We start from the raw sequence: 15,215 nt of genomic DNA on the forward strand, positions 1-15,215 counted from the left end.
CAGTGTTTGGAAACAGACTAGGCTTTCGATGTACACAGTAACGGTATGGAGGAATTGTTGTCAGGCCAGATTGGCATATGTTACTGTAGAAAATTCTTTTCTTAATTAAAAACTGTTTCTAAATAGCTCGGTAGATGAAGCGTTAACATTCTATTGCCATGAGTTCTAACCTATCGAGATTTGAGAACAAGGTCACCTTTAACTGACCGATGATCATTTTATTGACGCTTAGGTCTTCAAAGAAATTAAACCTAAAGAAACATTAGGTATTGCGGATACGTAATGATATATCACTTATTATTGTCTGAGAGAAATGAAAGGACGTACCCCTATCTACAGTCACTCCCATAAATATTCTTTCCCTCTATGTCTATTGAAGAAGTTTGACTAAATAAAATAATAGTTTCGATATTACCAAATGAATTTTTCATTATAAATACGTATACGAATAAGTGTATACGTGCATATATATTTATATACACATCAACATATTTGTACAAACATACGCATTTAGAAACATCAAACCTACCATTCAATCTAAAGAAATTTATTCAATATACACAGATGGGACGCATATCTACGGGACTGTATACCTCATAATTCTTGGTAAGCTACTTCTCACTTTCTAAAATACGATAATCTTCTAAAATAAAGATAATCTTCAAACTACATTACTCGAATCCTCTTCGACAGACGCAAATCTGCGTAAAGACTGAATAGAGAGTCTGAATGGACGTCCACTGGTTTGTTTTAGCTCTGTTCCGCGTACGTTCGCATAAAGATCTCGTAGTTAAATACGCAAGGACCGGTGAAACGACCTAACACTATTTCTAGTTGCTATGCATCCCGGTGAACAGTGCTGGCGGCGTTGTGCTTCGTCATTTCTCCAGATAACGCGATCGCAATGAGTAACTTCGGTGAAGAAAACAAAAGGCAATCGGACGATTCGAGTCGGCGAAAAATGCTCGACAGTCCGAGGCGGAAGCAGAGAGACGTTCTCGATATTCCCGCGCACTGTTCACCGAGAGGGAAACCTCGAGCAGTCAATCGAGCCACCTTGATACCCTGATGCAAGTTGCACAAGCGCGAGTAAGACTTACGCGATGGTAGATCGTACTTTCGCTTAAGTACTCGCAGCTTTAACGTTGTACGCAACCCCGATGACGCGGATACCTCCCAGCTGAGCGCAACACGCTTTGGCGATTTTATACACGCCAGGCGAAGCTACTCTCGCGGAAATTCAACCCTTTGCTCTGCCTAAAACTTATAAGTGCTTCCTATTGGGTCGTCACATACGTTCGTGCCACTTATTCTTCTGCTACTCGGATTCATATATGAAACTTAGGTGTTCCACGAGAAGGTAATGACATAGTCATTATACTGTCGCTATAAAATTTCTGTAGCTTTTTTTTATTAAATACCGGCTGCGGCACGAACTTATGGGACGCCCTAATATTTAAGTATGTCTCATCGTAACTTTCAAAGCGTCAATTGAAGTGCAAAGGGTTGAATACATCTGATTTACTTTTACGTTAGTCACAGTTTTGTATAGACGCCACAGCAGGCGATTAAAAAATGAATTGAAAGTTTAGAGTCTCCCTTCTAATTTATTCCTCCGTGGCTCGACTTCTCGAAGAAACGAATCTACGCGGTCGCTTTGCGATCACCTTTTGCATCGTACACGTCTCTAAACGTCAGGAAATTCGTAAATCAGGATTGAAAATGGCAAGGATCGTGCCACCGATCAGCGAAATCGAACGTTCGATAGCTGGTGCAGCAGCGCTCGCAACCTTTGCCATTTCCACTTCGGTAACGGTATACACCGTCGCTCAAAAGTTAGGTGTCGCCTGCGAGCTGTTCGCGAAACGCATTTTATCGAGAGGAAATTTTGTCAACAATTATTCGACTCGGCGAAGACGAAACGAAAAGAAGATCGCCAAGATTTTTCCGATAGCCGTACAATTGAAAGCATTGCTTCTCGTTCGACCCTCGGATAATAAAATTAAAATAAAAGAAAAATAAAATTGTATCGCAAGTTTATTGTTATTTATTCTGTTAGTAATCGCATAGAGAAATATCGAGACACGTGGTTTTAAACGACGCGACGGTCGATTCCCGACTTTTGAGCGACGGTTACGAAGTGCGTGGTGCGGAAACAAACGCTGCGAAAAATTGTGTGGCGAGGCACGATCAAACGCAGCGTGCGATACGTAGTGATGCGTTAGCATTCGAAGCATTAGAAGAAGCGATATAAACGAGTAGACAGAGATGAGCGTAAACTGTTTCAAATCGGAATTCAAATAGAAACGTTCAACGAACGAGGACGACTCTGATTGTTTTAAAAAGTAGTACAGTAAAGTCTCGATAAATATAGAAAATTCTCTACGATAAATGCACAGAAACCATCCCCTTTTGGGATTTTGCCGACGAACTTGGAACGCAGAAAAGAAATAAAGAAGAACGCGATAAGAAGTAACGAATAAAGAGGACGGAGACATTCGCTGTTTTTCTCTACGTTCGAAGCTCATCGGTAAACATCAGAGAATGCACCAAGTCTACGATAACTGCACACATTCAGTCCCGAGTTTATCCACTTATGGAGACTTCGCTGTAACTGGTCATTTTTAATAAAGTAATAATTCTTTAATCTTCTATCCGTAAATTCCGCCCATCTCTGCGAATAGACGCGTCCTGAGTTCGTGATCGCGTCGACATCGCAGGCAAGGGGTGTGGGAAATTGTTTCAGTTTCAAGAGTGGCCAGATCTCCAACACCGAGAGGAAAACCCGTGTCGCATGCATGGGCGTTTCGAAAAACCTAAACAAAACGAGAAAACAGCCCGAACGACCGAGACCGTGTTCAACCAATTGGTACCACGAAATCGAAATCAACGATTCGAATCGCTTTCACCGTTTTTTTATCATCGATTCGACGTAATTCTCTTTCGTGATTCTTTCCGAGTACGTGCACGATAGAATTTCTCGTTGTCTTTCGAGTTAGACGGTTCTTGAAGCAGCAGCAGCAATATGAGGCGAAACGCGGAGAAAATTAGGAGAACAGAATACGTTAGACCGGAAACCCAACGCGGCGAGAGAGATTCGTAAATGGAATGCCGTGTAGATATAGTCACCCTTGCCTATGTATTCCAATGGAAGAGTAATTAAGCAATACGGAGGATATATTAACTTAATTACCCGGCAGAACGACGATTATTATCAAGGCGCTAACGATGGGAACAATTGAATACCGAAATTCAGATTCGTCAATTGTCGACTAATTTTCAGCGGCTCGGCTGCGATACACGCGCCGCTGCTTTCATTGCACTGGCAATAATCGAGGTTCTGCTATCCAGTTCCTACCGTCCTGTCGTAATCCTAATGTTAATTTACGTTTACCTAATTATTACCTAATGTCCACCCACTGACCACCGCGGCACTTCAAATCGCATAATAAATCATCAAAGTGTCCATGTAAGATTCTTAAAATATACGAAACTGATTGATTCGTTGTATCGAGTTGATTATTATTGGCTCGGTGTTTCGCGCTTTGGTGGTCGGTGTGTCGACGCGTTCGAGCCTCGGTTTAATCGTCGTTCGGAGGATCTCTAAATGGAAAGAGAACGTTTAGAAAATATTCGAGACGATTAGTTCAAGGCGGAACGGAGCCTCGAAGAGCAACGAGTTACACATCTACGAGATATACGGATCGTAAGAACCGTAGGCTGCTCGACTTACCCGATGATAGAGTTGGTGGCCATAATGAAGTCGGTATCGTGTGTATTCATCACATTTGCTTTGAAAAGTTTTGACTTTGTTTGAATGTTAAGGAACTTATCAGGACTAACGCGTAGCCGGTACACGCCGCTGGTACTCTGACCGACTTGAAGCGTATCGTTCAAATGTGCAGTTAGCTTACTGAGATCAAGAGGGTGGCACAAGTCTTTTATTGTAGTGCCAATCAGGTCCTGCAACAGAATACAAACAAAAACGGTTCGTGTCAGTTGTTTGTTAGACGTGATATTTCAAAGATTTTACTTCAACCCCCGAAGAACGAGAGTCGAAGAGAGTCGGACTTGGAACAGTCGGAGAATCGAAAATACCTCTTCGATAATTACATCGAATTTACATATTCCCTCTCATTCTGGCGAGCTAGTTCGACACCGTAACCGCTGGGCACAGAGGCTCTTAGCATGCCGCTTAATTATGCAAACCGGCGTGCGCCTTTCGTTCGATAGCTACTTGGTGGTCACAAATATGAATATCATCAGTCACGCGCAAACATCGAAAATAACAGGCAAACCGCCGAACACGTAGAGTCGAGTCATTCATCTGGAGGGGGCTTCGGAGAGATTCGGATCGATTACGATCCTTCTGGACCGCTGGTCTAGTCAGCTGAGCTATCTGGGCCACTGGTGGTCCACCGACCACTGATTTCTTCCAAGTAAACATTGAATAGTACATAGGGTAAGAAAAAATAAAAATAATACACCGTTCCTCTAGAACAGTGTTTCTCAACATTTATGTAACCGTGGTCCAGTAAATTTTTTTGTACGAGACGGAGTTCCAACATAAATACCTCATGATAAATCATAAATACTTTTTGAACTTTTTCGAAGTTGCATATGTATATAAGTATCAATAATGACTAGACTGCGGAGCTTTATGCATTTATAGGAAATATGAATGCGCGAGAAACTACAAAATGCGTACATTATGCAATAATATAAACAAATATTGAAAGTAAAGTTTATATTATAATATTTGGATAGTAAAATTGAATCCTATCTAGGTTCTATTTTTCTAGGTATGTTTCCGATGATTTTATTTTGCATAAAGATCCGCAGTCTAATAACGACATAAGTATCAATAATTCTTACTTATGGTATAATCATAAAAACTATTGGTTCACATATTTGTATATAGAACATGTAAAACAATATCAAATCTCCTCCTGCGGCCCGCAAACTTGGTATTTATGACTTATTTGAGCCGCAAACTTTCAGTCTGATATCAGAATTGCAAAATTCAAAATGACGGATCCGATATGACCGACATGTATATCAAAAAGTCGGGTCTAGAATTTCTAGAATTAAAAATTGCGATACGAGATGTCAAGATGGCAAGTATCAACTTCGTACATGGTGTACAATTTGTGTTAAAATTTACGAGGTATATGCTGTAGAAATTTATTTGAATAAATCGAGGGTGGAACTGTGTATTATTTCGATTTTTTTTCTTTGCTCGGCTTGTTTAGCGACTACCACCTGCTGGATCGACTAGAAGGGGAATGCATCAGGAATCTCTTACGTACCCTTACCTTGGTTAGGTACTTGGAGTAAGGAGGCGACAACCAGCTGACATCGACCGCTACAATCTTCCCCGTGGTGTCCAACTTAACAGTGAACTGCTCGATGGACGAACCGATGGGCTTCTCGTTCGGCGGTATCCTTCGAGCCACGCACATTACGCAAGGACCGATGTCCGAGGATTCGGAGGACACGTCACCGCTCTCCAGACGATCGCTATTACTTGGCAAAAGAGCTGAACAGATTTGCATAGACTCGTATTTCGATACTCGTTGCTGCTTCTCTTCCATAGTCTCTTCTTTATCATCGGGCGGCTTCACCAAGAAGCGGCAATTGAAGGTACGATTCTTCGCTTGGGGCTGTGGCTCGCTCGTCCAGCCTGAATTACATAACGTTCGCTTAAGCCTCGTGCTTGCTCGCAGGGGAGAGTAATTAAATAATTCTTTCTGGAGTAAGCGACTCCATTGGTTTTCCTCTGCGAATTCCAGGAATATAATTATCCTCGTTTCTAAAATAAAATACTGGTCTCTTTTCTAACTACTAACACTAAAAACTACGATCGAAGAGATTGCAACGGAGGATTGCAACGGAGGATCGAAACCCGGAATATACCCAGAATAAAACCAATGGAATTGCTCGTTTGCGTCACGAAGAATTACTTTATTAAACATCGTTTGATTTTAAATTAAACAGAGTGGTTTCGCTTCCTTCGTTTTCGAACGGACGTTTTTTGCTCCGTTTCACAACGTCAAATAGTCACCGTAATTTTCGAAAGAGCAAAAGATGACTAGTCCGGTTATTTATCGTGATAAAACAAATTGCAACGAAATCGTAGCAAGCGGTGGTTAGAAAAGCAAGCTACCGAAGCGCACCGCGGTTATCGGCTAGCGTCGAGTTTCTGCTTAGCTCGTGAATTTTGAAACCGTCTTCTTCCATTACACAAGATAAATCATCCCGTTGCAGAACTGCCGGAGTTCGTAACGAGACGAGATAAACCGAAAAGGCACACGCGTAAATAGATGCCGAAGTTAAACATTATCATAACTGGCCCCGACGTATATGAAACGCGCTCATAAATAATCGTTTCGTCATGTGCCCTCGAGGCCGAAAGACCGAAGATGGGCAAAATTTTATTGGAACGATAAACAACGAATAAGACCAAACCTATAGCAATTTATTCGTGGCGTTTGCCTCGACCGAACACTTTTAGTCGCCCATTGTGAAAACAACTCGTTCCATATTGACGCAGGTCTGTTTGATAAATAAATTATGATCATGTGTAGAATTTCACCGATCGATCAATTCGTACATCTTTGCTGTCAAGACGATATAAATTGTATCGCGTCAACCAATTTTTACTACGTTATTTTATTTCAAAATATATCATTCTATTTGGTAAATCGATTGTGTACCTATACAAAATTTCATTTATAAATTGATTTTTATGAAATCGCAGATCTATACATGCAATTTATTTATCGAATAGAATTATATGCAAGTGTAACGATTCAGTTTCTAAGTTACAGAGTATAGGTTACCGTAAAGTCTACGCGATATTTCTACGTGTATAGAAACGTTACGTCAAGTTTTTCCGAAACCTACAACTTATGATCTCGGAACAAGACCGAAATTAAAGAAATAAACAAAACGTGATTACGTTCTAGAGTAATCGAAGTAAAATTCAAATACTAATTGCTATTTAACGCATAACGAACAAACAGTCGTTCGTCTTTTCTTCATTTCAACTAGATAAGAATCTTGCCCAATCTCCATACATCTTGCAGCCTCTATTTAAAAATAATGAAACGAGAGGTATCGTTTTTTCCAGAACTAACGCAACAAAAAAGAGAAAAAAAAAAGAAAAGAAAAAGAAAAGGAATATTGTATCAAGGGGGTACCAACCTAGTGACATGGGCAACAAGCTCGGCATGAAGGTGTTGTGGTCTCCATGGTGAATAATATTATAAATATCCTTGCCGAGCACATCGTCCCTCGTATAATTTATATATTGTGTTATATTATCCGATACGCACTCCACGCGTCCCTCCGTATTTACAACAAATAGAAAGCCATCTAGCGCCTAGACAAAAATTCAGAACACGGTTAGAGGATGCCGATGCGATGTGCGATGAGCTGACGATAATATTTGGAGAGCTGATCGTGTTGGGCGATTACGTCAACGCGTACAATTAATCCATCGATTACATCAAAATTAACGTTCTCTTTTCGTGTGCTTCGTCAAGGATTGTCCTAAATAGCAATCAATATCGAATTTTCAATCCGTACCGTGCGAAGTAAACGAACGACTAAATGACCATCAATTCCTAACTGAGCGATTTAATGAAATTTTACATCCTAATGAAACTTAGATCGAACTTATTCGAAGTGGGTATAGCTGCAAACGCTGACAAATCAAGTACTATACTCCTCTCCCGATGGGCATCTCTAACGTGCAATTTCGCGCGGTACAAGAAGACAACCAGACTTGGCATAGTTCGATTTCTATTTAAAGGACAGTCGATTATTTACAGCTCATTTCTCGCGCTGGTCATTCTTCCATCCGTGGTAACGCTTAGGCGCGACTTAATTACGCTCGACGCAAAGACAATTCTCCTCGAAATCGATTCAGATTATCTAATCTTCTACGTTACCCCTGACGCGTAGCAATTAGAACCCTCCCGCTACGTCCAGATACGCTTAAAACGTTTTTAAAAATTACACGAACTGGACTCGTCGCAACTTAAACCCTGCGGTGTAGAGTCGCTAAATGTGCATCGAACCGAACGAGAACGAAACGAATGTGGTAAGAGTTGATGAAAGTAAGTAGGAGTATCGAAACAATTTCGATTGGTGGAATTCGGTGGGTCGGTAAGAGAGAATTGATTCATACCTCGAGTAAAACGGAACCAACTTGATCGCTGGACAGTATGTTACGATTCGACGAAGACACTTCACCCTGTTGAACGGCATGACTATTCGAGCCTTTCTGTTGCGTAATGTGCTGCATCTGTACAGAGAATGGGATTACATTGTTGATAAAATTAAATAGACCAGCTTGGAATTCGATAAATTCATCGTGAATACTAGGAACAAAACAGACGATTCGTGAAAAAATACACGGGTGTCCGATAAATGTTGCAAGTCCTTGAAAGGGGTGGTTCAGGGGGTGATTTGAAACAACTTTTTCCTTAGCGAAAATGTTGTCCGAGGAGAGTTGTTTTTTGAGGAGATATTAACAGAAAACTCCGGACCAATCAGAGCGCCCGCAGTAGCATAGACTACGCACTAGACAGCCGCAGTAGTATAGGGTACGCGCTGGACAGCCACAGTAGTATAAGCTACATGCTAGACAGTCGCGCTCTGATTGGTCTGGATATTCTGTTAACCCTTTGCACTTTGCACCATCTCGTTGCAAAACATGCGAACAGGAATCGCATTACATAAAATAGTCTAACTTTGGAAACGTGTCGTTTTTGGTATTATTAAACTTGATTATAAATTCTTCTAGCTTTCTTGATGCGGTAACACCACTACAAACATAAATCCTGTATGGTGTTACTAACAAAATTTGTTAGACTTACGATGTCCCATCGTAAGGGACATCCGAGTGCAAAGGGTTAATATCTCCTTAACGAAGCCCCAGACCACATTTTCGCTAAGTAAAAATATTGTTTCTAATCACCACCACTTTCAAGAACTTCCAACATTTTTGGGACACTCTATATAGTTGAATAGGAGAACATGTAGTTAAATAAAGGAAAAAGCGGCCTGAAAGCAAGAAGAACCATCGTAAGCTCCATCTCCCACTCTCAAGCTTGCCCCCAATCACGATTCACCGATAACGAAACGCGTTTATCGTTTAAAATGTCAATATCGATTACTTAGTTGCAATACAAAAAAAATGTGTTCATCATTAATCCTAACTCCAAACAATTTACCCAACAAGATATCAGCAGAGGAAATCTACTCGATCGAGTTGTAAAATAAATCACGGTTCCAATATCCCTGCAACTTAATCAATACGGTTGTCAACACGAGTAATATCGAAATAAAATCAGTAATAATTTTTAATTGCCACGATCGCTTCCTCTCGAAACTGTTTTGTTACTTTCATTTGTCAACCGAAACGGCTCGCATTTTTCCGTTCGTTATTTTAATATCAAAAATCGTTCTTTATTTATAGCGCGACGAAGACAAAAGCAACATTGCGCAAGACGCGAGATAACTACGCCCGTGGACGTTACTCGAAACATTCTACGATTAAATATTAAATTTGTCGTAACTGGACGAATGTTTGCGGACTCTAATGCACGGGAATAATTTCGGAGATGAAATCAGCGCACGTGATTTAATGAAAACGGGTCAGGTAAACGGTTATCCGTGTCATTCGTTCCTACATGGCGAATTGAATCGAAATTAACGAATAACAATTGCAGAAATTTATCTTGGCACGAATGGAAAAATGGATATTCGCTGTTAAAATGAGAAAGTCTACCAATTACAAGTTACATGGTTCGTACTGCGAATAAAAATTATTCCGTTGTGAAATTACGCCAGATTACGAAACAAGAAGAAAATAAGAGGAACAGATTGGTTAGAAAAAATACTGTACGATAATACCCGACGGAAAATTGTTGAGCTGCGTGCGAGTTTCCTTGCCACTCTTACTTCTTAATTCTGACGCGATTATTGGCACACTCCGGCAAATATTTGAACTGATAATCCACATTCCCCCGTCTCGTGATAATTGAATGCAACAAACCGTTGCATCTGTCCTCGCTATCAGAAGCTTCAAACAATTACTCATCACCCTGTTTGTCAGCGCGATGGAGCTCGAGCACGATTCCTCCGCGACCTCCAAGACGACCATAAATTTGCGAGTAGGTTCTTCCGTACGTTTCCTCGTCAATTTCTAATTATTCCGAGTATAAATAAACGAAGCTAAATCGGCAAAACAAAGATAAACTCATCGCCTACTATTATACCCAAGAATGCCAGCGGATGAATCAGAACCTGTCCCATACTTTCCCTAATAAACGAGAGTAATAATTGAAATCGTTTAAAAACGACGCACGTCTTAGGGCGAAAAGAAAAGTAAATTCCAAATCGTTGAACATTACTCGACAAGAAATAACCGCGCAGGACGAAAATATTTAACGCGGATGTTAAAAAGAAAAAGCGTTGAACTCGTCGCGTTGCCATTCTGTAACGCAAGGTTAACCGTGCAAGTCAGCGGTGCGCAAAGCTATTCGACTCGCGTAATAATATACCGATTGTTAATATTTTTGTAGTATACAATATTTTCGCGTATCATTTGCTCAGCGCGCGTCGATAAAGTAGCCGGGAAGCTCCCGTCGATAAAGCGGCCAAGCAACACTGTCTTTCGACTTGATTTATAAACACTATCGAGATTCCGAACTGGAAGGTTATTTTTATCAAAATAAAAACGTAGTTTGCGTGACAAGGGATATCGTGGCTTTGTGTTGCGGAGAAAATTTTAAGAATCGGTTCGGTAGTTCCAGAGATTACGTCTAACATCCAAACAAATTTTAGATCTTTATAATATTGGTATGGATATAATGTAACTTTGTCTGAATCGTATCTTATTTAACGTGTAGCATAAGCTTGAATCGATTCTTATATCTTGTATACAGTTTAAAGTTTAATAAGTGGTTCCGTTCGACCCGATAAACGAGAAAGGTTGCGCGCCACTGGTGTAAGTGGAACACGAAGAGAGAAGGAAAGTAAAATCTCTGCGTTACCGGCCGAGTTTCACGATCGTGAGGGAAATGCTCGTCCTTGAGCTCATATTTCCCAGCACCGATAGATCGCGCTCGTAATCGGAGTGAATTGAAGCGCACGGGCACACAACGTACACCGTGGCCTCGAAAAGTCGGTGACTCGGCGGCTGAGTCCGACAAACGGTTTGCGACGTTGCCGCTAGCCTCTGCTTTAAAGCGTATATATTTCTCCCGTCCCATCGCACACGTCGCACGCGATAAATTCTTCCTCGGTCGCTGTCGGAACCGTCAATGCAAGGAACTTCGGTTTCTATAATAAAAAAAAAAAAAAAAAAAAAAGAATCGATTCGAAAAATCGTTTCCCCAGTCGCTCCATCCCTATACGACCCGAAACTTCTAAGCAGAGATGGGCAAGATCCTAGACTTCGAATAAATCGGAAGTTTGCCGATGTGTTTGTCCCATTTCCTTCTTTGGAAAATGTTCAGGTTTGCCAATCACTGCTTCTTAGGTTAGATATGCAGGTTCGCATTTGCGATAGGAAAAAAAAAAAGGAACTAGAATTAAGCGGTACATTACTCATCCTGTACCAGTGATTTTTCAATGGCGGAGGATTTTGAAAGTAATCGATCTTCAGGCGGGTATAACAATGACGCTTAAAGAGGGACGAGTCCTATGTTCGATTGTTATTTAGGAATGTGGCTTGAATGAACATTTCAAAAGCTTCAGAATTTATTGGGTGGAAAGCAATGCTCTCTTTGTCAGAGGTAACATCGACTATTGATTCCTACTCCAAAAACGATTCTCGTCGAAATCGAACGTACAGAATTCGGTATAAAAGTTTGATAATCATCTTAAAGAGTATGAATTGCGAATGGAATATCTCTGTGCCAATGTTTCCTTGATCGAAAGCATCGTGTTTCGAACCAGAAATAGGTCAAACAAATACAACTGCATCGCGAGGTCAGGGGGACAAAAATTGCATCGATGGGTCATGCAATTCCATTGTCAACGTGTTTCTAGAGTCCCCGTTTCCTGTAAATTCCTTTAACAACACGCTCGACTATCATCGCTAACCACTGTCGGTATGACACTGAACGGGAAAAAGATTTCGTTGCAAATTAACAATTGATTCTACCTCGGTCACGTCGTAGGACAGGATGCGCGTGGCTCTGCTGCGCAGATGACGTCACACGAACTCTTGCTCCGGTAGCTCAGGTTATAACGCCGCCGTTTGGAAGGTTTCCTATTGGCCTCGGTGACGTCACATTCAAGGTCACGTGACAAACTTTCAAGAAGTACTTTCTTAACGATTTCTCGAGTCTAGGGAATTCGTGCGCGACGGAAGCTCGGCTAGGGACCTTCGAATCTCGATAAAACCAAATGGTCGAAATCTGTGTGTTTCGTTACTGCAAAGGTTGGTACTTTGCCGTAAGAAAATGGCGGGGAAATACGTTTCGAGAAATTCTTTCGACCAAGATTGTCAATAATGAAATTTAAAGGGAAAGAATTAATTTCTATACCTAAGTAACGTTGCAATTTGTGTTTAGAAGCGTCCACCGCAACGTGTCGAACGGAGAAGAAGACGAACGAGGGAATATTGCGACCCCGGTGCAAGGAATCGACATGTGCTCGTTGTCGAACCGCAGAGCTAACGCGTTTGGAAGAACAGACGGGAAGTTCGACCCCCTTCCATTTCTGTTCTCCTTCTCTGTTCGCAAGAACTTCTCTGTTTCTACGGACGGACACGACGCTAGCAATTAGACGTTGGCTCGGACCAATTATCGTTTCGCGTATTTTCAGCAAATCGAATATATCTGGTAGTTTGCTCGACCCCCTCGTCGCGATATCGTGGCTCACGGTTCATTTCATCTGTTTTTTCTTCCCCGCGTCCGAGATTGAACTTGACGCGACGTCGAGAGGGCGTGCACGATAGAATTATTCCGAGATGTGTTCACTTGGATACTCAATTATAAATATTTGGCATATATAACTATTAATTAATACACTAATCGAATCTTTACACGATAAATGTTGACTCTGGGTGAATTCCTTTGCACGGATCCTCTTTATACTTTTAGTATCGAATCGTACAATTCAATGTTTCGATCATGAAGACTGTATAAGGAGATCCAACTCCATACGAAAGTTACTAGAAAACTGTTATCAGAATCCCGAGCTTTAAATTGTGAATATTTCGTCCACTCGCGGCGCTAGTGAGCACAGATATATATATATACGCTCACTAGCATCGCGAGTGGTAGAAATATTCACAATTTAAAGCTCGGGATTTTGATCACAATTTAAAGCTCGGGATTTTGATCACACTTCTGCACTACACAATTGGAACTCCTTATACAGTCTTCATGGTTTCGATTCATTTCTTAACGAATTAAAGCTTGTATCAACGTAAATTTGAATTGGTTGTTCTAACTTTGAGAATTGATTAAATACGTAGCACACGTGTGTATATAAGGAGAGTATAATTTTGCGACTAACTGTATATCTAGTAACTTTAACGAGCAGCGCCCTTGTCGGCGTACCGCGACGGCCAGGAGCGGAAACATCGAGGAAAGGCGGGGAAAAACAAAACCGTGCGTTGTAAACAGTGGCGAAACGGAGCGGATCATTTCCATCCCGAGAAAAACACACGGTTGAAACTTCGCAGCAAAATATTATTGGGCGGAGAGGAATGTCTTCGGGAGCGACACGACACTTTTCACCCCAAGACGAAACTTATTTTATCGATGCACATATACACGCGCGTATTTCCTTTCTTCCAGAAATAAATTTCGCGAGAGGGTACATTTAACTTCTTCGAGAGAAACTGCTTTGTTCAACATTCTCTTTCCACGCTTTTTTTTCACTTCTCGTTCCCGTTTCTCTCTCTCTCTCTCTCTCTCTTTTTTTTTTAAGCATGTCCACGGAGAAATTTATTCTCTAATTTCGGTGATTTATTCAAAGTGGAGAGCGAAGGATAGGGAGAGATTTATTTTTTTATTTCGGGCCACATTTCATTTTCCGAGAAACACAAAAAGCGCCGGAGTGAATTACGGGACGAGATATTGGTTGGTTCTTTTGCGAAATGGTTAACGATTTCGGGATCGCTAACGCGTCTTTTTCGAAAGGACCATCGAGATTTCGTGTCTTTTTAATAATAGGCACGGAATGTTCACGAGTATTCGCGTGGCGATCAACGTGTTAAACGATCACCGTGGACTTTAAAGTTCGAATGTACTCTTTGCCGTTTGCGTTTAATTAAAAATAAGGATCCCGAAGTCTCCTTTAGAAAAGCCTGTAAGTTCACGTTACCTGTTCCACTAGCGAAGGATTGCGCGCCGCTGTATGGTCCGCGAAAGCGTTAAATGCGTCCGCGAGTCGACGTAACGTTTCAATGGTATCTCGCAACAGTATCTAGGAGAAACTGTCGGAAGGCTTCAATGGACGCGAATCGTATCTTCGCGGCGTCTTATTATTGACCGGCATCGGTCAATCCGTAGCCAGCCTTCGAAACGAACAGAATAACCGACACAAACGGCCTGCGCGTCTTTACAAAACCGTAGAAAGTCCGCGCGAGGATACGACGAACGGAGAGAATCTCTTTCGCGAAATGAAACTTGGAGCTCGAACCTACCGATTATAATTAATCTATTATACGATCGTCCCAGATTTAGGCGATCAAACTGTGCCAACACGTTCTAAGCATAGAATCGACGAGGGAAATCGATACCTTGGACGTTACGCGTTAAAATTAAGTTTGGTATGTAATTACCGTTATAAAAAAAATGCAAAGAATACAGCGATGAAAGTGAAAATGGCACTCTGTACGCGATGTTAAGTACTCTGTGAAAGCAGCAGCACCGAGTCGAGGTATACTAATTGTCAGTTTCATCTTAAACGTCTCATCTCGCTGCCAGTAATTCTATCGATTCCATCGAGATTACTGTTAATGAGTGGAAAACGGATACCGATTATCGGACATTAGTGCTATAATAGTTCTGCTACTGTGCGATGCGCGATGTTGTTTCAGTAATTTCCCTTTTAACGAATTAATCACGCTTTACGCGTTTTATTATTGGAGCGAATATAGAATTGTCTCGAAATTAGCAACTCGGTCGGGACCGGCGAGTTGCTTATTTCGAGGATGGTGTGCTATTCGGCTTGAGTTTATT

General features: G+C 41.3%; 1 protein-coding gene across 16 annotated transcripts in view; it reads right to left on the bottom strand.

Annotated features, from left to right (window-relative positions):
• The window catches only part of LOC128895685 (nuclear receptor coactivator 2), a 140,627-nt gene that overhangs the window by 22,229 nt on the left and 103,183 nt on the right, over positions 1–15,215 (bottom strand). For 12 of the 16 annotated variants that reach the window (XM_054158500.1, XM_054158492.1, XM_054158495.1 and 9 more), the window contains exons 5-8: positions 8,195–8,311; positions 7,207–7,384; positions 5,310–5,683; positions 3,734–3,963 (exon numbers count right to left, since the gene is read on the bottom strand). In XM_054158500.1, coding sequence (XP_054014475.1) covers positions 3,734–3,963; positions 5,310–5,683; positions 7,207–7,384; positions 8,195–8,311 — 899 coding nt within the window. Of the gene's footprint in view, positions 1–3,733; positions 3,964–5,309; positions 5,684–7,206; positions 7,385–8,194; positions 8,312–15,215 lie in introns of those variants that run through there. The other 4 variants (XM_054158503.1, XM_054158502.1, XM_054158488.1 and 1 more) reach the window with 2 other exon arrangements.

This window comes from Hylaeus anthracinus, unplaced genomic scaffold (genome assembly GCF_026225885.1).
Source record: "Hylaeus anthracinus isolate JK02 unplaced genomic scaffold, UHH_iyHylAnth1.0_haploid 5, whole genome shotgun sequence".
In the NCBI taxonomy this organism is placed as follows: domain Eukaryota; kingdom Metazoa; phylum Arthropoda; class Insecta; order Hymenoptera; family Colletidae; genus Hylaeus; species Hylaeus anthracinus.